This window comes from Elephas maximus, chromosome 2 (genome assembly GCF_024166365.1).
Source record: "Elephas maximus indicus isolate mEleMax1 chromosome 2, mEleMax1 primary haplotype, whole genome shotgun sequence".
Lineage (NCBI taxonomy): Eukaryota > Metazoa > Chordata > Mammalia > Proboscidea > Elephantidae > Elephas > Elephas maximus.
The window spans coordinates 215,856,948-215,884,017 of record NC_064820.1 but is presented as its reverse complement, the minus strand read 5'-3'; the positions used below and the strand labels follow the sequence as shown (position 1 = coordinate 215,884,017).

At 43.1% G+C, this 27,070-nt stretch overlaps 1 protein-coding gene across 1 annotated transcript in view; it reads left to right on the top strand.

The window, feature by feature from the left end:
* USP22 (ubiquitin specific peptidase 22) overlaps window positions 1-27,070 on the top strand; it is a 77,488-nt gene that overhangs the window by 27,447 nt on the left and 22,971 nt on the right. Inside the window, exons 2-8 of the mRNA XM_049874779.1 lie at window positions 1,661-1,793; window positions 15,022-15,135; window positions 16,557-16,658; window positions 17,335-17,504; window positions 20,928-21,075; window positions 23,159-23,264; window positions 25,522-25,680. Coding sequence (XP_049730736.1) covers window positions 1,661-1,793; window positions 15,022-15,135; window positions 16,557-16,658; window positions 17,335-17,504; window positions 20,928-21,075; window positions 23,159-23,264; window positions 25,522-25,680 — 932 coding nt within the window. The remainder of the gene's footprint in view (window positions 1-1,660; window positions 1,794-15,021; window positions 15,136-16,556; window positions 16,659-17,334; window positions 17,505-20,927; window positions 21,076-23,158; window positions 23,265-25,521; window positions 25,681-27,070) is intronic.

Here is a 27,070-nt window from a genome sequence, read left to right as displayed (position 1 = left end):
TTTTTTCATTCTGCCTTGCTCCCGAAGGGGTGAGGCCAGTGGAGTATCTTAGATGGCCACTCACAGGCTTTTGTGACCCCAGACGTTACTCAGCAAAGTAGAATATAGAACGTTTTCTTTATAAACTATGTTATGCCAACCGTTGGCTAATCTTAACATGATTGATTGAATCCTCCTTTCCCCCTTTATTGAAATCAACTGATACCAGATTACTTGTGGACTGGCTGCTAATAATTTGGCCCTCCACCTACCTACAGCCATGAGACTTGGTTGAAATTTAAATTAGGAGGTAATGGTTTGACCGCTCTTCTTTTCTAGCAGGATATGACAAATTTGGAAACCCTAGCATCTAGTGGTTAAGAGCTATAGCTCCTAACCAAGAGGTTGGCAGTTGGAATCCACCAGGTGCTCTTTGGAAACCGTGTGAGGCAGTTCTACTCTGTCCTATAGGGCTGCTGTGAGTCGGAATGGATTCGATGGCAACGAGGGTTTTTTTGTTTGGTAGAGCAGTTTCTGGCAGGCTTTTGCAGTTTGGGTCAGGCTTTTCATGGCTGGTATATGGTTTTGTGGATAAGGAAAAAAACCTTAAAATCAAAATAAGAAGCCTTATTAATTTCCCTATTTAACATTTCTCCCATTCTGATCATGATTCGATTAGAATTTTTGATCACTAAAGTTCTTTGGGTTTCATAACCCAGTAAACCAGTGCCGTCGAGTCGATTCTGACTCATAGCGACCCTACAGTTGGGTTTCATAGATACTGCTTTATAGGGTACCTATTTGTGAAACATTTGTTATTTTTTGTTGGTTCTTTAGCATCTTCTCTTCATTTTTCCTGTAGTCAGAATGAGCCAATTTGCTTTACCTTAGATGACTGCTCATAAACTTTTAGAATCTGAGATGCTAAGTAGCTTAGTAAGTTAATATAAAAGATCAAAATGAGGAGACTGCATAAGCCAATGGTCTGAAAGGCTTGTCTGGTCCAAATTTCTTAGCTGTGACCACAGATCACAAGGAGATGCACAAGGAGCGTCTGCAGCATGCATTGTCTCTCCAGTAATGAGCTTTTGCAAGGTTTATGTCTCGGTATACTTCCACTTAGGTGTCATTAACATGTCACAGTAATTCTGTTTTTAAATGCAAACTCTTGCTTGGGAAGTACGTAAACAATCAAGAGCTAATCTTTTTTATCCTGTAATTACTGTTTCAGAAAGAGAGTGTATAGCTACATTATTAACAGAGCTGCTTTGTCTAATATCTCTTGTAACTATATATATATGTGTGTATTTGTATACGTACATAGGAAACTAGTGGCATAGTGGCTAAGAGCGACAGCTGCTAACCAAGAGGTCGGCAGTTCAGATCCACCAGGTGGTATTGGGTTTGGTTTTATATATATGTGTGTCTGTGTGTGTGTATATATATATATTTTTTTTACATAGTTTAAACCAGTTTCAGTAACTAAGGGCCCTGTGGCTGGTACGGAATCAAAAGATTTTCCAAAGTGGCCTTTTAGCATAGGAAGACGTGGAGCATACTTTGGTGCCTCCTTTCTCCAGTCAGTACACCGTCTGTGGATCACTTGACTAAAATGCTTTTCTCTGAGAACTGCTGTCCTACTACTTGCTGTTCATCAATTTTTTTCTTCTCTGAATTCCAGGCCAAGTCGTGCGTCTGTCATGTCTGTGGTGCACACTTGAACAGACTCCACTCCTGCCTCTACTGTGTCTTTTTTGGCTGTTTCACAAAGAAACATATTCATGAACACGCAAAGTCGAAACGACACAACCTGGGTAAGGCGCCCCCTGAAATGTTTTACCAGGCTTCCAGGAACAAACACTTCCCCCACCTTCCTGTCCTTGGAATTTCGATTTGCAGTCCACTTCTTCCATAAGTGTGCTTCATTTTCATCGAAAATATCTGTACTCTCCCTGTGAATCTTCACCAAAAACCAAAACCAAACCCATTGCCTTCGAGTCAGTTCTGACTCATAGTGGCCCTGTTGGACAGAGTATAACTGCCCCACAGGGTTTCCAAGTCTGTAAAGGAGGCCGCCACATCTTTCAAACTGCCAGCCTTTCGGTTAGCAGTCAAGTGCTTTAACCACTGTGCCACCAAGTCTCCTTGAATCTTCACAGGGGAGGTAAAAGAGCTATAGTGAGCTCAGATGGAGTATGCACCTTGCTTGCCTTAAGGCCTTAAGGCTTTTAAAGTAGGTGTTATTTTAGATAACCCTAATTGACAAATTACTGAGGCTTAATGTTAGTTATGTCCATCCAACTTTCTGTGAAAAATTAATGTGAAACCATTGCCAGAATCTAAATGTGCAGAAAAACAAAAACAACAAACCAAAGCTGTCGAGTCGATTCTGACTGTCGAGTTGATTCTGGCTCATAGTGACCCTATAGGATAGAGTATTACAGTCCTGTAGGGTTTCCAAGGAGCGGCTGGTGGATTTGAACTGCCGACTTTTGGTTAGCAGCCATAGCTCTTAACCACTGCACCACCAGGGCCCCAGATGATAAATTACTGAGGCTTAACGTTGGTTATGTTCAGCCAAAATTAGTGTGAGACCATTGCCAAAAACCACAATGGGCAGAGAAACACAAAAAATCAGTGGAAGGGAATGTATTTATTGTGAATAGATACTATTCAAATTGGCAGCATCACCTGAACACATCATCTAGAAGGGAAGGTGCTCCAAAGAGGGAACTAGTGGAAGCAGGTTATATGGGTCATCGTTAACGTTAATTTCTCAGGTGATAACATCAAAGCACTAGCAGGGTTTCAGGGTCCCTCGGTTATAGGAACAGAATCACCAGGGGACACATTATATGTCCTAAAACACAGCCTCTAGTCAGACCCTGGAGTTCCTGCTTCTGGAAGATGGCTGTACGTAGGCAAAACACTCTCCACTAAGCTGTTCACTGAGCTCTGTTAGACCTGAAGGCGACTCCAGGGAACCAGCTCCCGCAAGGTTCAAAAGGACACCTAAGGGCAGATGGCTTGGGTGGTCACCCCAGTTCCATGAACCCAGAAACCTGGACTCCAGGAGAATCATGGATTGCCACCTTCAGTCCCTTATCTGCTGATGGAACATCAAGAGCCTCCCCTTTGTCTTTGAAATGCATAATTAAGAGTTAAGCAGACATTTACAGAGAAATGTCTTAAATGCAGTATTTGGGCCATTAATGCCAACATAGGTGATTTTTATTGCTCTCACTAATGGGTTTTCATTGTTTCCACTATGACACTCAGAAAAGGCAAGCTTTATACTGTGTGTGGAGTTGGGTGTATATAGGTGATTTTTACCGCTCTCTGTAATGGGTTTTCCTTGTTTCCACTATCACAGTCACAAAAAAAAAAAGGCTAGCTTAACACTGTATGTGGCATAATATACCTAAAAATTGAAACTGTAGTGGTAGATTCTGGAAGCAATACAAAACAAAGTTTACTCTTGGTTTCATTTCCTGACTGTAGTCATTAGGTGCTTCTTTCTCTCCTCTAAAATAGTGTTTTGTGTTAACTGTTGTGATGTTAAGACACCCTTAAGAAGATCACTTTCCAAAGGTCCAAGCCAGAGGTCCCATTCTAGAAAGTACTTCATGTAGACCTAAAAATTCCAGCTAAGAATATTTTTAGACTTTTTCTGAAGTTCTGTGGTTTGTTGCTATTAAAAAATAATCAAAACTCACTGAAATTTGAACATAAGGTTTATTTTGAGTAGTTATTTTGTATGCATATGTTGTTGTTAGGTGCCGTGGAGTCAGTTCCAACTCATAGTGACTCTACATACAATAGAACGAAGCACTGCCTGGTCCTGTGCCATCCTCACAATCATTGTTACGTTTGAGCCCGTTGTTGCAGCCACTGTGTCAATCCATCTTGTCGAGGGTCTTCCTCTTTTTCATTGACCCTCTACTTTACCAAGCATGACATCCTTCTCCAGGGACGGGTCCACCACTTGCCTGTCAGTTTGTTATACTGTGGTGTCTTGCGTGTTACATCGTTTGTTGATATATGCATATAGGGAGGCCATTTTGATTCCAGAAAAAGCAAATGGCTCAAAGAAGCTAGGCAATTTTGTAAATACAGTATCTGTGAATAATGAGGATCATTTTTGAGTGTATAAGTATAAATATCAGATAGACTTTTCCTGACATCAACTATGAGAATATAACAGATCCCTACCTTTCAGTTCTCCGTTCAGTTTTGATACCTGTAGCACTTCTTCCTCTGACCGTAGCCACCCAGAGCTAGGTCAGATCTCAAAAGTTGAAGGGCACACACACAGTGCTCCAGACTGCCCAGTCTGCCCGAGACTTCACATGCCAGCCACAAAGCTCAGGAGTCCCCATGGCATATTCAGTTCTGACCTGCTAGGAACAAATTTGAGGTTTTCTCACTACCCCTTCAAGATGCCAGCTGCAAGCTCGTGCCCCTGCCCCCCTTGACTTCTGACCTGGCTACAAATTTACGGATTTCCTCTACCCCTTCAGGACACCAGCTGTAAATGCAGGGGCTCCTGGACCCCCTCACTTCTGACCTGCTGGCTCCCACTATTCCTTTGGGTTCAGTGATTCACTAGAACAACTTACAGAACTCCTGGAAAGTGCTGTACTTAACATTTACAGCTTTATTATAGCAAAAAAAGAATACAAAGGAAGAGAAGCATAGAGCAAGGTCTGGGAGGATTCCCACCGTGGAGCTTCCATGTCCCCAAAAGGGATGCCCTGTCCTCCCACATGCATCGATGTCTTCCACCAACCAGAAAGTCCATGGAGCTTTTGTGTCCAGATCCTTCTTGGGGGCTTTATTGTGGGGACTCCTGAGCTTGTGGCTGGCGTGTGAAGTCTCAGGCAGACTGGGCAGTCTGGAGGACTGTGTGTGTGTCTTTAACTTTTGAGATCTGACCTAGCTATGGGTGGCTACAGTTGGAGGAAGAAGTGCTGCAGCCATGTTGGCTGATACCATGAGGCTGTCTTTCTGCCCTGGCCAGCCCATCCCCTGATGTCCATATCGTGAGGTCATCAAGCAAAAGTCACCTCATAACTTCAGCTAACCTGTTAGGTTTGGTTTGGAGCCCTTATCAAAGACATTTTCAAGGCTTTTTAGAGATTATCTCTCAGGAACTGAAGACAAAGACCAAATTCTTTGGATAAAATTAATGTAAATCCCATAGTTGTTTTATGTGAGCAGCGTATATAGTAAAAGTAAAAAATCCATGGTTTTAGCTGAGGTTTTTGTTACTCCGCGCAATCAATTTTTTTCTTTTAAGAATTGATACCATTTAAGGTAAAACAGATCTCTTACAATTTGGTGTTCTTACAAGCTAGTTGCTTCTTCGTGGACACATGGAAACCATCACTTCAGTGTCATGTTGTTTGCAGCATCTATGGTTGTTGTAAAGGAAAAGTCATTTTAGTTTGTAGGTGACATGTAGTGTGCCAGTTTGTTAAAGCATGAAAATTCCACAGAACAAATTCCACTCGATTCATTTTATAATTTACCTCAAAATTTTTTCATAGTTTAATCGAGTATCCAGCTGTTTTCTCCAAAGAGGATATTTAAATGGTTGACAAGCACATGAAAAAAATGTCCCATGTCATTAATCATTACCCATGGCCATCGACTGGATTCTGACTCATAGGGACCCTTCTAGGGACAGAATAGAACTGCTCCATAGGGTTTCCAAGAAGCGGCTGGTGGATTTGAAACTCCCAACCTTTAGGTTAGCTGCGTGAACTTTTATCCACTGTGCCACCAGGGCCCCCATTAACCATTAGAGAGATGCAAATCAAAACCGCAATGAGATCATCTCACCGCCATTAGAATGGCAGAGATTTAAAAAAAAAAAAAGTGTTGGTGAGGTTGTGGAGAAACCGGAACCATCATCCATTGCTAGTGAGAATGTATAGCCTCTGTGGAAGGCAGCTTGGTGATTCCTCAAAAAGTGGAACATCAGGACTACTGTATAGCCCAACAGTACCACTTCTAGGTGTGGACCCAGGAGAAGTGAAGGCAGAAACACAAACATATGCCTATACAGCGATGTGCATTGCAGCATTTTTCATAGGAGCCATAGGTGGAAACAACTGAAATGTCCATCAGCAAATGAATGGATAAGCAAAATGTGTATACACACAATGGACTCTGCTACTCAACCATAAAGACAGATGCAGTCCTGATGCACACCACAACATGGATGAACCTTGGAAAAAAACATGCTGAGTGAAATAAGTCAGTCACAAAAGGACAGATAGTCCGTGGTCTCACTTACATAAAACAAGCAAATATATGAAAACCAAAGATTATTAGTGGTTACCAAGGGTGGAGGGAGGGGAGTAAAGCTGAAGTTTCTGCTTGGGGCGGGGGCGGGCATCGAGTTTCTGTTACGGTGGTATGATTTGGAAATGGATGGCAAGAATGGTGCACGATTTGATGAATGTAATCAGTGTCACTAAATTTATACATTACAAATTGTTGAGTTGGTGTATGTTTTGTTAAGTGTATTTTCACCACAGTAAGAAAAATTTAATGCGTATCAGCAGTAAAGATGTTTGTTTTTTTCTTTTTGTAGTGAAGATGGAATTGTACTAACTCAGGCATCTTAATTGGATGTGTCTGATTCGCAGCTAGTAACTAATAGCAAGCATGTACAAAAAGGCTGCTTGGAACTAGGGACTCAAGCTCTGCCTGTGAGCTAACCAGTCCTTTTGGAAGAACTAATGTTGCACGGCGCTCTCATCAGCTGTAGATGAGCTGGTTGCCTGCTGTAGATGAGCAGAGAGGCTGGGCATTTACTGGCGACTTCCTTAAGTTGTGTAACTGAAGGGAAAAGACGATGCTGAGAGAGTATGGATGGGATAGAATCCTGTGGTATCTACTTAATCATTCCCTTTTAACATGATGAAGAGCATCCCTGCCATATTGGATTCTCATACCAGGCAGTTTAGGCTATTACCCCTGGGCTATGATTCACAGTGGTCAAAAGGGTTTTAGAAAATGGGAAAAACTAGAAATGTATTTATACTTAAAGTTGTCTGAAGAATCTTACTGTTTCCCAGCATCGTCTGTAGAAATCACTTCAGAAATCTGTGGTGTGAATTCATTCTGTTAACTTGATGTTTCCTTTATGACGTATGTGAATAAGGTACACATCAGGACCCATACTTTGATTTTATGGTTTCTTTGTTAGGGCCATCCATATGAAAAACTACCCTTTCACTGTTAGTCTCCACTTTATAGGACAAAATAAATTGTGATTCTGAAACTTACTTTTTCAATAATTTTTATACTCAATATTTATGTGGGAGAAGAAAGAACTCAGTAATTTGAATCAAAAACGTAGTGGTAAGATAAAGCTTAATGGCCTGGCCAGGTTTAACCATGACATAACTAAGAATATTTTAAAATTGTTGCTTATGTTCTTTACCATGGCTGTTTCTTTGTCACCAACCATTCTTCCAGACCTGTACTTTTATCCAGAATAAGCCTGTCACATGATGTCTTTATTTTTCTTTGGATTTCTGTAGCAGCTCATCATCGTGAATTACTTTCTAGTTGTTTTCTATGAGAAACAAGTTACAGTTTTGTCTTTCTTATTAAATCTAAAGCCTTTAAAACACAGTTTTTTTTTTCCCCCTTTCTTTTTGTGTTATATATTCTTCTGTGGAGCTCTGGGAAGAGACACCTGACCTGTTAAGTAAGTGCATGAGTAGGTGACATCTTCATAGGAAAATATCAGCAATTGTCACCTGCCCTATTTCATTCGAATTCATCTGTGATGGCTACTTTAAGGAGTAAGTAGTAGTTGTTGTTAGGTGCCGTCAGGTCGGTTCCGACTCATAGCATCTCCTATGCACAACAGAACAAAACACTGCCTGGTCCTACGCCATCCTTACAATCGTTGTTATGCTTCATCTCATTGTTGCAGCCACTGTGTCAGTCCACCTCGTTGAGGGTCTTCCACTTTTCCGCCAACCCTGTACTCTGCCAAGCATGATGTCCTTCTCCAGAGACTGATCCCTCCTAACAATATATCCAAAATATGTAAGATCCAGTCTCACCATCCTTGCCTCCAAGGAGCATTCTGGCCTCGCTTCTTCCAAGACAGATTTGTTTCTTCTTTTGGCAGTCCATGGTATATTCAGTATTCTTTGCCAACACCAGAATTCAAAGGCGTCAGCTCTTTAGTCTTCCTTATTCATTATCCAGCTTTCACATGCATATGATGTGATTGAAGACACCGTGGCTTGGGTCAGGTGCACCTTAGTCTTCAGGGCGACATCTTTGCTCTTCAACACTTTGAAGAGGTCCTTTGCAGCAGATTTACCCAATGCAATGGGTCTTTTGATTTCTTGACTGCTGCTTCCATGGCTGTTGATTGTGGATCCAAGTAAAATGAAATCCTTGACAACTTCAATCTTTTCTCCATTTATCATGATGTTGCTCATTGGTCCAGTTGTGAGGATTTTTGTTTTCTTTATGTTGAGGTGTAATCCATACTGAAGACTGTGGTCTTTGATCTTCATCAGTAAGCGCTTCAAGTCCTTTTCACTTTCGGGAAGCAAGGTTGTGTCATCTGCATAACGCAGGTTGTTAATGAGTCTTCTTCCAATCCTGATGCCCCTTTCTTCTTCATATAGTCCAGCTTCTTGGATTATTTGCTCAGCATACAGATTGAAGAGGTATGGTGAAAGAATACAACCCTGACGCACACCTTTCCTGACTTTAAACCAATCAGTATCCCCTTGTTCTGTCCAAACAACAGCCTCTTGATCTATGGAAAGGTTCCTCATGAGCACAGTTAAGTGTTCTGGAATTCCCATTCTTCACAGTGTTATCCATAATTTGTTATGATCCACACAGTCAAATGCCTTTGCATAGTCAATAAAACACAGGTAAACATCCTTCTGGTATTCTCTGCTTTCAGCCAGGATCCATCTGACATCAGCAATGATATCTCTGGTTCCACGTCCTCTTCTGAAACCGGCCTGAATTGCTGGCGGTTCCCTGTTGATATACTGCTGCAGCCGTTTTTGAATGATCTTCAGCAAAATTTTACTTGAGTGTGATATTAATGGTATTGTTCTATAATTTCCACATTCGGTTGGATCACTTTTCTTGGGAATAGGCATAAATATGGATCTCTTCCAGTCAGTTGGCCAGGAAGCTGTCTTCCATATTTCTTGGCATAGACGAGTGAGCACCTCCAGCGCTGCATCTGTTTGCTGAAACATCTCAGCTGATACTCCATCAATTCCTAGAGCCTTGTTTTTCGCCAGTGCCTTCAGAGCAGCTTGGACCTCTTCCTTCAGTTCCATCGGTTTCTGATCATATGCCACCTTTTGAAATGGTTGAATATCGACTAATTCTTTTTGGTATAATGACTCTGTGCTGTGTATTCCTTCCATCTTCTTTTGATGCTTTCTGTGTTGTTTAATATTTTCCCCATGGAATCCTTCACTATTGCAACTCCTCGAGGCTTGAATTTTTTCTTCAGTTCTTTCAGCTTGAGAAATGCCAAGTGTGTTCTTCCCTTTTGGTTTTCCATCTTCATCTCTTTGCACATGTCATTATAATACTTTACTTTGTCTTCTCAAGCCGCCCTTTGAAATCTTCTGTCGATGTTCAACCATTTCAAGAGGTGGCATATGATCAGGAACCAGTGGTACTGAAGGAAGAAGTCCAAGCTGCTCTGAAAGCATTGGCGAAAAACAAGGCTCCAGGAATTGATGGAATATCAATTGAGATGTTTTCAACAAACAGATGCATCGCTGGAGGTGCTCACTTGTCTATGCCAAGAAATATGGAAGACAGCTTCCTGGCCAACTGACTGGAAGAGATCCATATTTATGCCTATTCCCAAGAAAGGTGATCCAACCGAATGTGGAAATTATAGAACAATGTCATTAATATCACACGCAAGCAAAATTTTGCTGAAGATCACTCAAAAATGGCTGCAGCAGTATATGGACAGGGAACTGCCAGAAATGCAGGCCGGTTTCAGAAGAGGACGTGGAACCAGGGATATCATTGCTGATGTCAGATGGATTCTGGCTGAAAGCAGAGAATACCAGAAGGATGTTTACCTGTGTTTTAGCGACTATGCAAAGGCATTCGACTGTGTGGATCATAACCTATGGATAACACTGCGAAGAATGGGAATTCCAGAACACTTAATTGTGCTCATGAGGGACCTTTACATAGATCAAGAGGCAGTTGTTCTGACAGAACAAGGGGATACTGATTGATTTAAAGTCAGGAAGGGTGTGTGTCAGGGTTGTATTCTTTCACCATACCTATTTAATTTGTATGCTGAACAGATAATACGAGAAGCTGGACTACATGAAAAAGATCAGGGCATCAGGATTGGAGGAAGACTCAGTAACAACCTACGTTATGCAGATGAGACAAACTTGCTTGCTGAAAGTGAAGAGGACTTGAAGCACTTACTGATGAAGATCAAAGACCACAGCCTTCAATATGGATTGCACCTCAACATAAAAAACACAGAAATCCTCACAACTGGACCAATGAGCAACATCGTGATAAATGGAGAAAAGATTGAAGTTGTCAGGGATTTCATTTTGCGTGGATCCACAATCAACAGCCATGGAAACAGGAGTCAAGAAATCAAAAGACAGATTGTGTTGGGCAAATCTGCTGCAAAGGACCTCTACAAAATGTTGACGAGCAAAGATGTCACCCTGAAGACTAAGGTGCGCCTGACCCAAGCCATGGTATTTTCAGTTGCATAATATGCATGTGAAAGCTGGGCAGTGAATAAGGAAGACCGAAGAAGAATTGACGCCTTTGAATTGTGGTATGGGTGAAGACTATTGAATATACCATGGACTGCCAAAAGAATGAACAAATCTGTCTTGGAAGAAGTGTGGCCAGAATGCTCCTTAGAGGCAAAGATGGCGAGACTGTGTCTTACATACTTTGGACATGTTGTCAGGAGCGGTCAGTCCCTGGAGAAGGACATCATGCATGGCAGAGTACAGGGTCAGCGGAAAAGAGGAAGAACCTCAACAAGGTGGATTGACACAGTGGCTGCAACAATGAACTCAAGCATAACAACGATTGTAAGGATGGCTCCGGACCAGGCAGTGTTTCGTTCCGTTGTGCACAGGGTTGCTATGAGTTGGAACCGACTCAATGGCACCTAACAACACCAACAACAACCACCCTGAAGGGAGAGATTCTGAGGTACCAGGTTCTGGAGTTTCTACGTATCTTGGATTAAAAGTAGAACCCTCAGCACAGAGGCGTCCATAGGTTGTAACAATGATGTGTTCTGTCCTGACACACTGAAATTAAGGTGCTGGCGCAGAACACCGTGATAGAAGTAAACAACGGCACTTTGGAAATTTGAGGTTGGAGTGGAGGAAAATAATTGGCTGCAGAACTGGCACTTTGTAAATCAACCATTATTAAGCTTGTGGGAACAAATATCCCGTGGGCAGAGGGGAAGAGTGTAGAAGAAGGAGAAATAAAAGCAGTGCAAGTTCCTTGGTGGTACAAAGGGTTAACATGGTCAGCTGCTAACAGAAGTGTTAGAGGTTTGAGTCAACCCAAAGACACCTTGGAAGAAAGACCTAGCGATCTACTTCTGAAAAATCAGCCATTGAAGACCCTGTGGACACAGTTCTACTCTGACACATATGAGGTCCCCATGAGTTGGAGTCACTGCATGGCAGCTGGCTTGGTTTTTGGTTTAGGTAGAGGATGCAGGTGGAAGCAGCAGCAGAGAAGGTGGGACAGGAATGATGAGAGCTGTGAGGATAGAATGGGGAGCGGGCTGTGTTGTAAGTTAAAGGGGCCGAGTAGGAGAGAGGAGCGTGAATCCTTCCACTCACGTGGTGCAGACAAGTTGAGAAAAATGGGGACTAGCAATAAGTCAAATACTTAGTGATAGCAAGCTATTGGTTGACTTTTTTTAACTAAACTTTTTATTTTGGAATAATTTAAGATTTACAGAGAAGTCGCAGCTAGTACAGAGGGTTCTTATAGACCCTCCACTCAGCTTCCCTTAATGTTAACATCTCACAGAATCAAGTTAATTTGTCAAATTAAGGAAATTAACATTAGTACGTCCTTGGTAATAGTTTATTATTCATTATTAATAATTCATTCAGATTTCACTGTTTGTTTTTTTTTCCTACCGATGTGTTACTCTGTTGTAAGGTCCAGTTCAGGATTCCACACTGCATGTAGATTGGTTGGGGACTCGAGCAGAGTTGAGCAGCTTGAGACAGCATGGTGTTCAGGTGCCAGAGCACTGCTCTGAGACGGGAGCACTGCTCTGAGAGGGGACATCTTGAAGGAGCTGGTATAGTCAAGAGATGGTTTCTTTTTTCTTTTGAAGACAGAGACTAAGAGCCACGATTGGGTCCACACTCCTTAGAAGGGTCAGTCTGGAGAGAACAGAGGAGAGAGGCTTTCAGGGAAAGAGGAGGAAGTTGTGGTTTACGTTGCATCAGCCAAGAGTAAAGAGTTAAAAAGTTGCATTGTAAGAAATAGAACCTGCCACAGGCTTTATAACACCTGTTTTTACCATTTGGCTTATTTCAGGTGGTTTTGGGTTTGCGGGATAATTATTTTTCATATACTTGAGGAAAGCTTTCCAGGAAGGCAACAGTTTCTTTAGCAAATAATTAAAGCAGATAAAAGAACCAGTATACGATTTGAGAGAGATTAATGCCAAAGCATGTAGAGGTAGGAAAAGAACGTTTCTTCTCTTCATATAGACAAAACTAAACCAAACCCACTGCCGTCGAGTCAATTCTGACTCATAGCGACCCTATAGGACAGAGTAGAACTGCCCCATAGAGTTTCCAAGGAGCGCCTGGTGGATTTGAACTGCCGACCTCTTGGTTAGCAGCCGTAGCACTTAACCACTACACTACCAGGGTTTCCTGATACAGACAAGAACTCAACAATAAGAAAGAAACGTCAATTGGGAAACTACAGAAAAGTGACTTTTTAGATCACCCCTAGTTTTTTACCTTAAATTAGCAGACAAAAATTATAAACATACAGGCACGAAATGTCAGAACAGTGTCTGACACGTAGCAAGTACTTTGTGTGTCAGTTTAGGTCTTTGATCACAACCAAGTAGGCTTGAGCAGACAAACACCTAGCCTTGCATTGCAGTGGGCATTGATACTTACTCTTATGAATTTTTAAAGCAGTTTTATTCATTATATTTTGTACGTAAAATATACAAAAGAATAGACATATTATAATTTTAAAAAGTAGAGATGGCTTATCTAACTGAGGATCCCCAAACTTTGAGTTCAACCTGAGCTGGGATGAAGGCAATGTGAAATTGGAGTTTTAATTGAGCAGGACTGTTTAGTATCTGAAAATGAGCCTTAATTGCCCAAAGGTGGTTCTTCTAGTTCAATATCAAAAAGCTGTGGAGCATAATTTACTGGGGGCCATTTCGCCCAGGGCTCTCTCGTCCTTTGTCCTTGTGTCTCGGTGCAGTCGGAACATTGCCCTTAGAGGGGTAGTTTTGGCTATGAGTTAATTCTTCTGGGGCTCTGCCTTGATGGCAGACATTGCCTCATCAGGGCCTCCAAACAGGTTTCATCCAGGGGGACTTTCAAACAACCAGTGGAGATCATTAAGGGGAATGAGCTTTCCCTGTGTGGGTGTTTCTGCTGTTGTCTGTCTGCTTGGCCTGTTTTTCATCGAGCTCTGCTTTCCTCAACATTTCCGTCATCATCATTGTAAGCCTGCCTTTGGCAAGCTGTCACTTTGCCGTCTGCATGCTGGGCCGCTTCTGTTAGTAGATGTCTTGCCTCAACAGGCAGTGAGCCCCAACCAGCCCTGCGGAGGTGTTTAAAATGGCCCCTGTGAATTTGCCAGGTTGCGGGGAGGGGTGACAGTAGGCATTCGGTCTGTAAATTGTTATTTTGTTTATTATTTCTTAAATCGTTGTTTAGTAGATCTGCTTTAGAGGTCTTCAGAGAGTCACATAATTAAGGCATAGTAACTTAGTGATTTATTTTTTAACTTAGTGATTTATTAAGACATTACTGTCTACCAGAAGGGTATACCTTAGTTAAGTTATACGTATTAATTTATCAGACAATCCTATGAGGCGTTAGTACTATTATCATCGCCATTTTACCACTGGGGAAACCAAGACTTAGAGAAGTGGAGTAATTTCTCAAAGATTATATAGCAAGGAGCTGGAGCTAGAATTGATAACCGTTATTCTAAATCTGGGTTCTTTCCTCTGTGTTACAGTGCCTCCCAAACATCTGATATTGCTTGGCGAGTATAAGTTCCTCCCCAGCTTTTTTGTTGTTGGTGAATTGAGGTAGTGCCTTTCTTCAGAGGGGCTCAAAGTACTGATGTTCATACTGAAGCAACCAAGAGCAACAGGCGTACTCCTATTTTTAGATAGTGCAGTTGAGACAAGGTATAAGACCTGCCAGCAGGTGGCAGTAGGCAGGTCTGGGTCGAGAAGTCAGGATTGTCTGGTCAGAAAACACTTGCCCGCTGCCCTCAGAGCAAGAGTAGGCAGACAGCCCCTGCATTCCTTTGTGGCGGTAGTGAGTATGGGAAACCCTAGATGCAGTGAAACAGTGGCGTCAGGTGGCTAGGAGTCCTCGTGAATTTACCATATTCCATGACATTTCACTCTTGTTTTAAGCATCACACTTATGGGGAGAAAGGCAGAGGGCCCAGATAACTTGAGTATGGGGTGCTTCACAAAATGTGGGTGCTGCTCTCGCTCACTCAGACTCCTTCACCCTGGCTGGAACCTCCAGAGCAGGGAAGTATGCTTTCTCCACGGCTCAGGATAAGTGCCCTGGAGTGGGAGGATTCCTTCTGTAACAGAGTGTAATGACTTGAGAGTCAGAAAATGGTGCATCCAGTCACATAGCCACAGGGCCTTAATTATACTCATAACTTTGTATCCTAAGGTGTTACCTTTTAATTTTCAATTAAACATCTCTTCCCTAACCCCCTTTCTTCCCTCCTTCCTTTTTTCAGCCATAGACCTGACGTATGGAGGTATATATTGCTTTCTGTGTCAGGACTACATATATGACAAAGACATGGAGATAATTGCCAAAGAGGAACAGCGGAAAGCGTGGAAAATGCAAGGTCCGGTTTTGCTTACATTTGTCTCCCTGATTTGTGTCTTAAGCCTGCGGTCCCCTCATGTCTGTCGCTTGGTGTCCTTGCTGTCTCTTTTCTTTTATGAGGACACCAGTCAAGACAGGATTGGGACCCACCCTACTCCGCTGTGACCTCATGTTAATTGATAACATCTTCAGAGATGCTATTTCTAAACAAGGTCACGTAGACAGGTCCCAGGGTTAGGATTTCAACATCTGTTTGGGGGGATACAGATTCACCCTGTAACGGTCACCAGTGTGCATACTGATGACTCAGTGGCTGACACTTTCTCTGCATGTTGCATAAACTCTTCGTTGGATACATGTAGAGTTTGAGATACACAAAAACTGTATGCATGTATTTTCTTTTATTACTCATCTTGGTTTCTCACATTTTTTTCTTTGAGTTTTCAGTTCCAGCAAATGATTATTGCCAGTTCACAGTGACAGTAATAGATATAGCTTACCCAGTGGACTGATGCGTATCTCTCCAGTGGCAGAACTATCCAACTCTCTTAGCTCGCTGTCTACAAAGAGAACATATAAATCTGGCATCCGTTTAACAGATTCTGCCTTGATTGTTCTGCTTCAAAAACAACCCCCTTTTTTGAGAAAGGAAGACTAGAAATAGGTTCCCTCAGCGACCAGAATTATTTGTGTTTAACAAGTCTCTTCTGGAGAACAATCTGTTTGACTTCAGCTTCCTGTTTCCTCCCCCTCAGAACATAGAACAACATTGCAGTTTAGTCTGAGTGGATGATTTATTTGTGCAGGACATTGGAACAGAGCTAAGTAAACACATGCCACAGAAGAACATGGAATTCTCCTAAAATCATTTCACAATTCCATCTGGCAGCAAGATGCTATCTCCTTAAAGGTTATTGAATTATGCAGACATTTTAGGTGGCACCGAACAGGCACCATTATTAGAATGAAATATGACGCTTATTATATGTACTTAAATCATCATAGTCTCTGGTTTGATTCTTTTATGGGACATAGCTGTTCGGTAAGTTGAGTGTATTTTAGTTTGCTCAAAAGTCCACTTTCTCGTTCACAGTAGAGTCCTTCATCCAAGTTGCCAAGTATTTCCCATTGCTGCTAGTGTTTTGATCTGTCTATGCAAGGACTAGATGTGGAAAACCACCATATTGACACTGTGTTAGAGTGGCTTTAATTGAAGGCTCTGTTTTCCTTCTTTGTATGGAAGCGTAGCTTGTTCACAGCACAGTCTATAAAAGAAACTCCTGTGAGTGTTCTTTTTGGCCATCTTGGCATAGTAGGGCTTTAGGGACTTCTGTCTTTGAAATGCAATCCGATAGGAAAGTGTATTCTTACAACTTTCATTTATGAACACCCTTAATGAAAACGTTGCTAGCAGTGCCTGAAACTATTTTGTCTACTTAGGTGTTGGGGAGAAGTTTTCAACTTGGGAACCGACCAAACGGGAGCTTGAACTGCTGAAGCACAACCCGAAAAGGAGAAAGATCACCTCTAACTGCACCATAGGTAGGTGGAGGACGTGCTTGCAGCCGTATCTGCTCATTCTCCTGTAGCAACCGCTGAGTTGGGCTTACTTCCTCAGGGCTTCAACGTAAATGTGGGTTACATAACTCCAGGAGACTCTTCCTAAGCCCCTGTATTGCAACACCTGTTCCCTGCTAAGGCCTGGGGATGGGCTAGGATGTGGCCCTGACAGTCTGCTGGGGTGGCAGGCTCAGCTGACTTTGGCTGGTTGAAAATGGGCGCAGTGATCTGCAGGGACAGAAGGAACAGTGTAGGGGCATGGAGTGGTCATCACATTTTCGAAGAAATGAGGAAATGAGTTGTAGAAAATAACAGAAAAGGCTTTTTTGTTTTTTTTTTGAGGGGGAAAGCCTTCACTCTGACCTGACTGTTACTCTAGAAAATCTCTGGGTAATTCTGCTCAAAACATAGGAAGGCTGAAGTGGGGTGGGTGTGATGGTGGTGAACAGTCCTCAGTATAGTTCATATGAAAGTGGCAGAAATATTAGAAAAAACATTGTATTTCTTCTTACCCTTTATTGTTTGGTGAATGATGAGTAAAAGCAAGTGATGGCACACACATGTAGTGGAGCGCTGCAGGTGTTGCATCACTAGGACTGAGCAGAGCGTGTGCCTCAATGCTCAGGTAACAGTGCTCTCCCTGCCTGCTCCTCCCTAGGCCTGCGAGGGCTGATCAACCTCGGGAACACATGCTTCATGAACTGCATCGTGCAGGCGCTCACCCACACACCACTCCTGCGAGACTTCTTCCTCTCCGACCGGCACAAGTGCGAGATGCAGAGCCCCAGCTCGTGTCTGGTCTGCGAGATGTCTTCACTCTTCCAGGAGGTGCAGCCACTGGCTTCCTCAAGGAGGCTTTTCTGCAATCATTTATTTTTTATTTTTTGCCCTTTTTAAAAAATAAGGTGGACTATAGTAAAAAAAAAAAAAAAAGTTTTTTTTATAGTAAAGGAAAGAGGGCAGTGGTGGCTCAGTGGTAGAAGTCTCACCTTCCACGTGGGAGATCCGGGCCCAGTTCCCAGTGTGTGCACCTCAAGGACAGCTACCACCCATCTGTCACTGGTGACTTGTGTGTTGCTATGATGCTGAACAGGTTTCAGCAGAGCTCCCAGATTAAGACAGACTGGGAAGAAAGGTCTGGCAGTCTACTTTTGAAAATGAGCCAGTGAAAACCCTGTGGATCACAGTGGTCCAGTCCCATTGTGTGTGGGGTTGCCATGTGCCAGGGACCAACTTGATGGCAGCTAACAACAACGAAAGGAAAGCTAATTTTGTAGCGAGTACATATTTAGTATGCGCATTCTTTACGGATGACAGACATTTTTTGCTAGAGTTGTTAGAGACTTTGGGTGTTAGAGGCACACCTCTGACTGAGAGGAAGGTGCAGAGCCGTAACTGGTGGGTAGCTCCCCCTCGTCCTCCACCACCTGCTTTTCCGACCCCAGTGCAGTCCTTACCTGGGGAGGATGGGCAGTGTGGGTATGAATGTCCCCATTCCTCTTCCTGGCTTCACTCTCCAGGAGGGTGGACCCTCCTCTGCGGCCAGACCACTCAAAGAGTGCTTTGTCTCTGTTTCAGTCAGGGACTCCAGAAAGCCTCCATCCTGTGCCTCCCTGCCTAGACTGTCAGGTTCTAGCCCTGATGTATCTGTGTCCTACCTCTCAGCGTGGTGACTCCTCATCAACCGTGAGAGCATGACAGAGCTCCAGCCTGGGGTCAGACACGCTGAGGCTGGAGCCTCTGCACTGCCTGCTCGCTGACATCAGATAAGGTTCTCCGAGCTGCAGCAACTCAGGGGCCCAACTAAAAACTGGATGCTGCCCTACAGCTGGCTGAGAGACTCTAGCTGCACACGAAGGCCCGGCACAGGAGTCAGCAAACAGCACCCTAGTCTGTTTCAGGGAGTAAAGTTTTCTTGGAACTGAGCCACACCCGTTGTTTACATACTGGTTAGCAGCTGCTTTTCTGCTACAGTGGCCAAGTTGAATAGTAGTTGTTGAGTAGTTGGGACAGAGCCCTTGTGGCCTGCAAAGCCAAAAATATTTGCTATCTGGTCCTTTTCAGAATTGTCTGCCGAGTCCTGGTCTAGTCTAACCGTGTCCTAAGTATGACATATGACTGCTGGGTTGCAGTGGTGAGCATGCCTGAAAGAGACTGGTTGGGCTAGAGTGAGAGGAAGCGGGTGTGAGGGGAAGGAATCCATGGGGGTTGTGTCACTTAGACTCGTGGATTTTATAGTTGTAACTGCTACAGTTAGGTCATAAATTCAACTCTATTAGATTGCTTTTAAACCCATGTTATGAAGATGTAATTTACGTACAGTATATAGTTAAGAGTTTTGACACATGCATACGGTTGTGTCACTACTGCCACAATCCAGCTACAGGACAGTCCCATTACCTCCGAGTTCCCTCATGCCCTCTGATGCCATCCTCCTGACCCCAGCCCTGGCAACCACACATCTGTCTTCTGTCCTATAGTTTCCATTTCCAAATGGCACGTGAATGGAGTTATATAGCGTCTAGCTTTCCCCAGTTTGGCATTTGGGGTTCATCCTTGTTGCCTCTGTCAGTAATTTACCGCCTTAAGTGTTCTCATGTTCCATTGTTATGGAGATACCGTGACTTAGTGATCCATCCCCAGTTGGAAGTTTTATTTGGTTGTTTCCAGTCTTTAGCGATAATGAATAAAATTGATGTAAACATTTGTGTACAGGTTTTTTGTGTGGACAGAAATATTTGTCTGTAGTATATCTCTCCATTTATTTAGGTCTTAAATTTCTTTCATCAGTGTTTTGTGGTTTTAGTATACAAAGCTTGCACATGTTGTGTTATATTTATCCCTAAGTAGCTCATGTTTTTGAAGCTATTGTAAGTAGTACTATTTTTAGTTTGTTTTTAATTGTCCATTGCTAGTATCTAGAAATATAGTTCGTTTTTGTTCTGTGTGCTCCAGCCTCACCTTCCTTATCCTCTGTTAGGATTAGCAGTTTTCTGTTATCTGTCAAGAGCAGCTCTGAATTCTTCTTTCTGTAAGATAAGCGTATTAGCGTCTCCTTTCCTTATATGTGTCCCTCGCCCTCTCACCTTTTCCTCATCTCTGTACTAGTAAGTATAACCCTAAGCCTACTTAGGAATTTGGTATTTCTTACTTCCTTGCCCACCTCATCTGGCTTCCTTGTAAACAACTGCCGGTTAATGGGAAGTGGATGAGTACTGTGGGTGCGTGTAAGCCCGTTTGGAACTTGAAGCAAAGCTAATTTCATTATTACCAATTAATAATAGTATATCTGTTACCATGTCATTTTGTTTCCATGATTATTTTTGGAATTTAGAATTACAGATCTGCTATTAGATAAGGCATATGGTGCATGCGCTCTAAGCAGACTTAACAGATGTTACCTCGGAAGGTAAAACCTGAAATACTTATATCAGACAATAATACGTTTTCCTGCTTCCATATCTGAGCAGCCAGGGAGGAACCTTCTGGATTCTTACCTAGTGCTCTGTGCTGCTAGGGTGGTGTCATAAGGGACTCGGTGGAGTATTTGCTTCGTCGAGATGGCTGGCAGGCCCTGGAGCCAGCTGTAGTTAGCCTTGGAGCAAGGATGGTGCGTAGCTGATGGCTCCTGGAATTATGCATGCTCACTGCAGTGTTTTGAGTCCTACTCCAGCAGGTGTGGTTCCAGGTGTAAGTGTGGGCAGATGCGTGTGCGGGTTGGTTTAGCTAGTGCTTTGAGTAAGCTAACGTTGGGCAAGTCAAGTTGTTTTTATTTGCATTTGCTCTCATATTTGCAAGTCATAATTCATCATTTAGAATTATCTGTGGAAACTAGGTGGTAGAAAGGGAGAAACCATATGTAGACTCAAAAAGTCCAGTGAGTCAAAATAAAAATAGAGTTTGTGGAAAAAAAGTAAATTGAATCATTTTTATCAAACTACCTGTTGCCATCGACTCATAGCAACCCTAAAAGCAGAGTAGAACTGCCCCATAGGGTTTCCAAGGAGCGCCTGGTGGATTCGAACTGCCGACGTTTTAGTTAGCAGCCATAGCTCTTAACCACTGTGTCATCAGGGTTTTCTTTATCAAACTAGCCATAATAAAGTCCAAGCGTGTGTGTGTGTGTGTGTGTGTATATATATATATATATATATATATATTTTTTTTTTTTAATTGTGCTTGTGTTCAGAGTGTAACCTTGGTCGATGACAAGTGTTTTCCCCATGTGTCTGTCTCTCTCTCTCGGAGCAGTTTTACTCCGGGCACCGGTCCCCCCACATCCCGTACAAGCTGCTGCACCTGGTGTGGACGCACGCCCGGCACCTGGCGGGGTACGAGCAGCAGGACGCCCACGAGTTCCTCATTGCGGCACTGGATGTCCTCCATAGGCACTGCAAAGGTGGGGGCCTGCCACCAAGTCTGTTCCCCCGCCACCCCTCGGGGTGCAGGACTAACCTTTTCCCTATGAACAAGAGATACAGCAGGGCTGTTTGCACTGTCCTCTCTGGAGGTTGCGAGTGACCAGCTGTATTTTGGCTAGTTTTCTCTTAAACTGATGTCTTTTAAAGAGCCAGGTCGTATTTCTGCAATGGCCTACTTAGCTGGCTTTTAAAACCTCTGTGTCGGTTTCTCTTAGGGGCGCTGGGCTGCTTCACAAATGGTCTGTGGCATCCTCAGTTACAAATCAGAAGCAACCTAAACTTGAAATACAGTGGCTTCTTTTGATAACTGTGAGGGTGTTAAATTCTGCTTTTTTGTGTGTTTATTTTTTCTTCTACTGAAAACATATACCAGATGTTTGCCATAGGGATTGAATAAAAGTTGCTTGATAGCTTAGGTAAGGTTTGGTTTCTTAGTATGAGACATAACTTACAAGCAGAAAAAAGCACTGTGAAAGAATATTTTTAAATTATTAATTCAGCTACTTGAAAATAATTGAGAGCCTTCTGTAACCAGCAGAACTGTATTTAAAAATCAGTTCTTTGAAAACACATTGTTGTTAAAATGTTCATACAACAAAACAGAACAAGACCATTGTGATCTACTTCTCTGACATGATTCTATTTGAAAGGCCTGAAAAGGAATGTGAAATTCTACTTAGAAATCTGGTCATCACAGCCCTGCATTGGAGTTGCCAGCTTACCAGTACGTCACGTAGCCAGGCCCAGGGTGCATTTTGAACCACATACTTTTATGAACCACATAGCTCAGTTTATTTTTCTTTATGTCTTCCAGTATGTATTTTTCCGTATTCTAAACGTTCTGTTGCATGAAATTGAGATCCTTCTGGGTTGCGCTTTCTCCGTAAGTTTAAATGTTATGAAAAGACAAAGAGACCGTCCTTTATTCCTCTGTAATAATTTAACTTTTTTGATACTTTTTAGTTAGATGATAGAGCTACACACACAATCCTCATTCTCTAGTTGAATGAAAATTATATAGGATATATATGGTATGTACTACGTTATGTTGTTGTTTGTTACTGTTGAGTCAGCCCTCGACCCCTGGTGACCCCACGTGTTACAGAGTAGAAGTATTCAGTAGGGTTTTCTTGGCTGTAATCTTTACAGAAGCTAGGTGGGTTCGGACTGCCAACCTTTAGCTTACCAGCCAATGGCAAACCACTTGTGCCAGCCAGGTTCCTGTATATTACATTATACAAACCTAAAAAAACCAAACCCATTGCCAATGAGTTGATTACGACTCAGTGACCCTATAGGACAGGGTAGAACTGCACCATAGAGTTTCCAAGGAGCACCTGGTGGCCTTTGGTTAGCAACCATAGCACTTAAACACTACACCACCAGGGTTCATGTATTACAGATGAGTATTTCTTAAATTCTGCTATTTAAGTTCTGCATTCATGTGTCAACACATACCTAAATAAAACTTGGGATGAACTAGAGAAAATGAGAATGGTACTTACTTAGATGCAACTGAGTTGAAAACAGAAACTGTTCCCCTAAAGTTCAGGAGTGCAGGAGCTGGTGAGCAAAACGGGTTCTTGGGTAAAGACTGGGTTGGAGCTATGTGGTACGGCTTACTGAAGTCAAAACACCCCATATTAAACTGGCAGTATGTCTAGTGTGGGGAGAGAGGTGGTGGCTTCCCGAGGAGGGTTGTTGTGCTGCCTTACTGGAAGTATTCAGTGATTCTGCAGATGAAAAAGGAAATCAGTGACTCCCCTGTTAATTGGACGTTAGATGTGCTTTCTTGTCAAGATAGACGTTTAGGAGATCTTAGGAAATGGAAAAAAGAAGGACATTGGCAATCCGAGTACTGTCATTTTTCATCAAAATATAGTAAACTGGCTGGTCTGCCCCCACAAGTTGCTCTGTTTATGTGGTAAACATCAAATACCTTTATAAAGCTTCAGCCCTACTGTCTTTATTGTGTATCTGCTGGATAAGCTTCTTCCCTGATTTGTGGCACAAAGCTGCAGTCTCCTCTGGACTCGAGTCATTTGTTGTCCTCTCCCCTAGGTGATGATAACGGGAAGAAGGCCAACAACCCCAATCACTGCAACTGCATCATCGACCAGATCTTTACGGGTGGGCTGCAGTCGGATGTCACCTGCCAGGTCTGCCAGTAAGTGTTCAGCTGCACAGGCGCTGGGTGTTCCTCCGGAACGCCGAAGGGCATCTAGTCTGGGCTAGGTGGGCCCACGTACCGGGCTCTCTGTCCTGTCCGTGTAACTGATGTCACCGTGGATGTTGCTTTATTGAACATCACGGTGCATTTTCCAGCCAACAAAAGAAATTATTGTGTTCTGAAGTTTTAAAAGTATCAGTCTTTGAGCTCTGGTAGAACACACAAAAGAAATGATGGATTACGTGAGTGCTAAATGCTGTCCAAGATGATGAGCAGACCATCCTTCTTAGGGAGGCCTCTGGGCTAAGGTCAGTGTGTGAGGCAGCCATGGTAAGGCCCCTTTCTCATTGTCCATGACTAGCGGTGTTTTCTTTGAGGCTTCTTCCCGCATTTCTCCACTTTCTTTTAGTCTTGGACACCAGAAACCAAATAAGAGCTGCCTTTTTTTCAAGGACTAGAACACAGATTCAAACTTTTCAGCATACCCCCACATTTGATACTTTTACTGACGTTTGATGAGCCTTAGAGAACACAGGACCTAGCCTCTATTACAAGACAGCATGAGAGCCCCAGTTTTTTTTAATAATGGAAAAATGTGAATTTTTGGAAGTGTTTTTGGCCTTTCTGAAGAACTGATAATTTTCCAGATAGCGTTTTATAATTATAAGGAAACTTTTAAAAGTATGGTTGTGAGCTCTTTGAAGGCTGAATCTCTATTTTTACGTTGTATACGCAGTGTCTGCACATGGGTGTTAGTGTTTTTTGCATTCCTGTATGACTTATTTTTTAACATTAAAAAAGATGTATTTAAAATTGTCTGCATTTTAAGCAGGTCTGCTATTACTTTACGCTATGTCCCTCTGCATTTGTGTCATCCCCCTTTCCTCCTCCTTGAAAAACCTTGCAGACTTGGTGTTGTCTGTGGAGAGAGGCAGAGCCAGTCCTTGGGTGCTGAGAGTTTCCCAAAGGCCTCCTTGTCCGTTTTCTCTGTGGCCGTGTCTGTCGTTTGTTGTAAGTGTAGCCTCTCTGCTTGCTGCCGGAGTTAGAGCGCTGGGAGCCAGAAGGAGCGTGCGTTGATTTGTGATTTAACCTCGGCACTCTGGTATTTATTTTAATTCCATTTCATTTTTAAAAAAAAATTCTGGCCATGAGACTTACTGGTCTGACAGAGACTAGAGAAACCCTGAGAGTATGACCCCTTGGGCACCTTTTTACCTCAGTACTGAAGTCACTCCTGAGGGTCACCCTTCAGCCAAAGATTAGACAGGCCCGTAAAACAAAACAAGACTAAACGGGCACAGCAGCCCAGGGACAAGGACAAGAAGACAGTAGGGGACAGAAAAGCTGGTAACGGGGAACCCAAGGTTGAGAAGGGGAGAGTATTGACATGTCGTGGGATTGGTAACCAGTGTCACAAAACAGTATGGATATTAATTGTTTCTTGAGAAACTTACTTTCTCTGTAAATCTTCACCTAAATAAAGTACAATTGAAAAAAGAATCTGGTCATAATCGTCTAAAATTGCTTAGGAAGTTGCTCTGAGCTTCTGCTTGAAGCTTTGTCAGGTAGATGAGCTAACACGAGGGTCCATTTTGCCTGTAATAGTTGTGCCGTTTCTGTTACATTGCATGTTTTGTTAGGGGGCCAGCGCCCCACGTGGTTTAGACCACGGTTTTGAACAGCCTCTTGTTGGCATAAGCTGCTGAACTCTGGTAGCCGAGATGGTCTCAGGGGTGTATCTGTAGTAAATTTCCTGCTTATGTATCCAAAAATGGATCTCTAGGAAGGAGTTGGCTTCGTCAGGGTGCAAAGTGCAGCTAGTCAGCGTGGATGTTGCACCTGGTCCACGCACACTCTCAGAGTGCAGTTTGGGTCCTGAGTTACCACCTGGGGTAGAGCCATTGATTCAGAGCCTCTGGACATGGGGCCTGGAAATTTTTACTTTTTAAAAAATCCCAAGTGGTTGTGAAGGCCTTCCACGTTTGGAGGCCATTGTGTTAGGAGCAGCCCTGGCTGAAGTGCTTTGCATGTGCTGTCCCTCCCTAGAGCTCTACCTGGGAGCCGGAGATGAGCTGGGTGGAGCGTCCCTACTTAACCGGTATAGTCCGTCTAGGACCTGATTTCAGGCTCCATTTGGACAAAGGGGCAGAGTGGCAGAAGAATATTTAACAGTACCCCAACAAATGGTGACCTCTGTGGAGCCTTAAGTGGACTGTCGGTTTTCATGTACGTTCTTATCTCTTTTTGCTTCTAGTGGCGTCTCCACGACCATAGACCCATTCTGGGACATCAGCTTGGATCTGCCTGGCTCTTCCACCCCATTCTGGCCCCTGAGCCCAGGGAGTGAGGGCAGCATGGTGAATGGGGAAAGTCATGCATCGGGTACCACCACACTTACAGACTGCCTGCGGAGGTAAGGAGCCTGCCAGTGCTTGTGCAGGAAAGGAAAGGCTTCCCTGTGCTCTCTTTTTGCCTTCAGCAATGGTGGTTGGTCAGAATACAACCCTAAATCCAGGGCCATGCCAGGGTCCCAGTAGGGTTTTCTTACACATGCCCAGCGTAGAGCACTGATATTAACCTGCATATGGCTACAGCTGACACCCAGCAGCTCGTGCTAGTTTGCCATGTTTTTGCATGATGAACACATATTTCTTTCCACCTAGTTCTGTAAAAAGCTATAGGATCTATGTATCATAAGTGTCTTAGTTTCCTAGTGCTGCTATAGCAGAAATACCACAAGGGGGTGGTTTTAAAGAACAGAAATTTATTTTGTGACAATTCAGGGGGCTAAAAGTCTGAGTTCAGGAGAGGTCCTTTCTTGTCTGTTTCTGCAAATCTTAGGGTTCCTGGCTTGTAGACTTGTCTGTCTCCATCGTCTTCCCCAGTGTCTGCTTGCTTGCCTGTGTACCTCTGCCTATGCTGCTCCTTATATTCCTCCACAGTGATTAGGTTTAGGACACACCCAATGCTGATATGATCTCATTAACGTAACAAAACCTCTCTCCCAAATACGATTACATCAGCACGTCTAATGGAGGTTAAGATTCCAGCACGTATTTTGGGGGGTAGTCTCCCTCCCCCAAAATTCATGTTTTTTCCAGTGTGCAAAACATACTCAACCTATCATATCATCCCAGAAATCTTATGTCAGCTCCGAGTCCAAAATCTCATGTTCTGAACCATCTAAATCAAGTACGGGTGAGACTCTGGGCATATTCCATCCTGGGGCAAAATTCTCCTCCATCAGTTGATTTGTGAAACCTAGAATACAAGATACTTGCTTCCATACAGTGGTAAAATAGCCATAAGGTAGACATTCCAGTTCCAAGTGGGAGAAATCATGGGTACCAAGCAAGTCCACAGTCCTGCAGAGCAAATTTCATTAGCTTTGAAGGCTTGAAAACAATCCTCTGTTCTCGGACTATCTGAGCATTGGCCATGTTCTTTGGATTCTGGTTGGAGGCCCCTCAGCTCTGGGGATCACTCACAGGCTTAATCACTTAAAAAAAAAAAAAACTGTGTATCCATGCCCTTGTGTAAGTTCCAGGATATGTCCCTAGTTTGTACAATCTTATAAGTTATGGTTTTGTTTTACACAGTTCATTTTTGAAGTCTCTTTCCTCTTGCATTTTACTATAAGCAGCAAGAAATCACACTGTCCCTTCAAGATTTCGCGTGGAAGTCGCCTCAGCCAAATGTATAGGATTATCACTTAGAACTTCTACTTTCTGCCAGGCATTTGAATAGAATTCACACAAATTCTTTGCCTCTTTATAAAATGGGTAGCCCTTCCTCCACTGTCC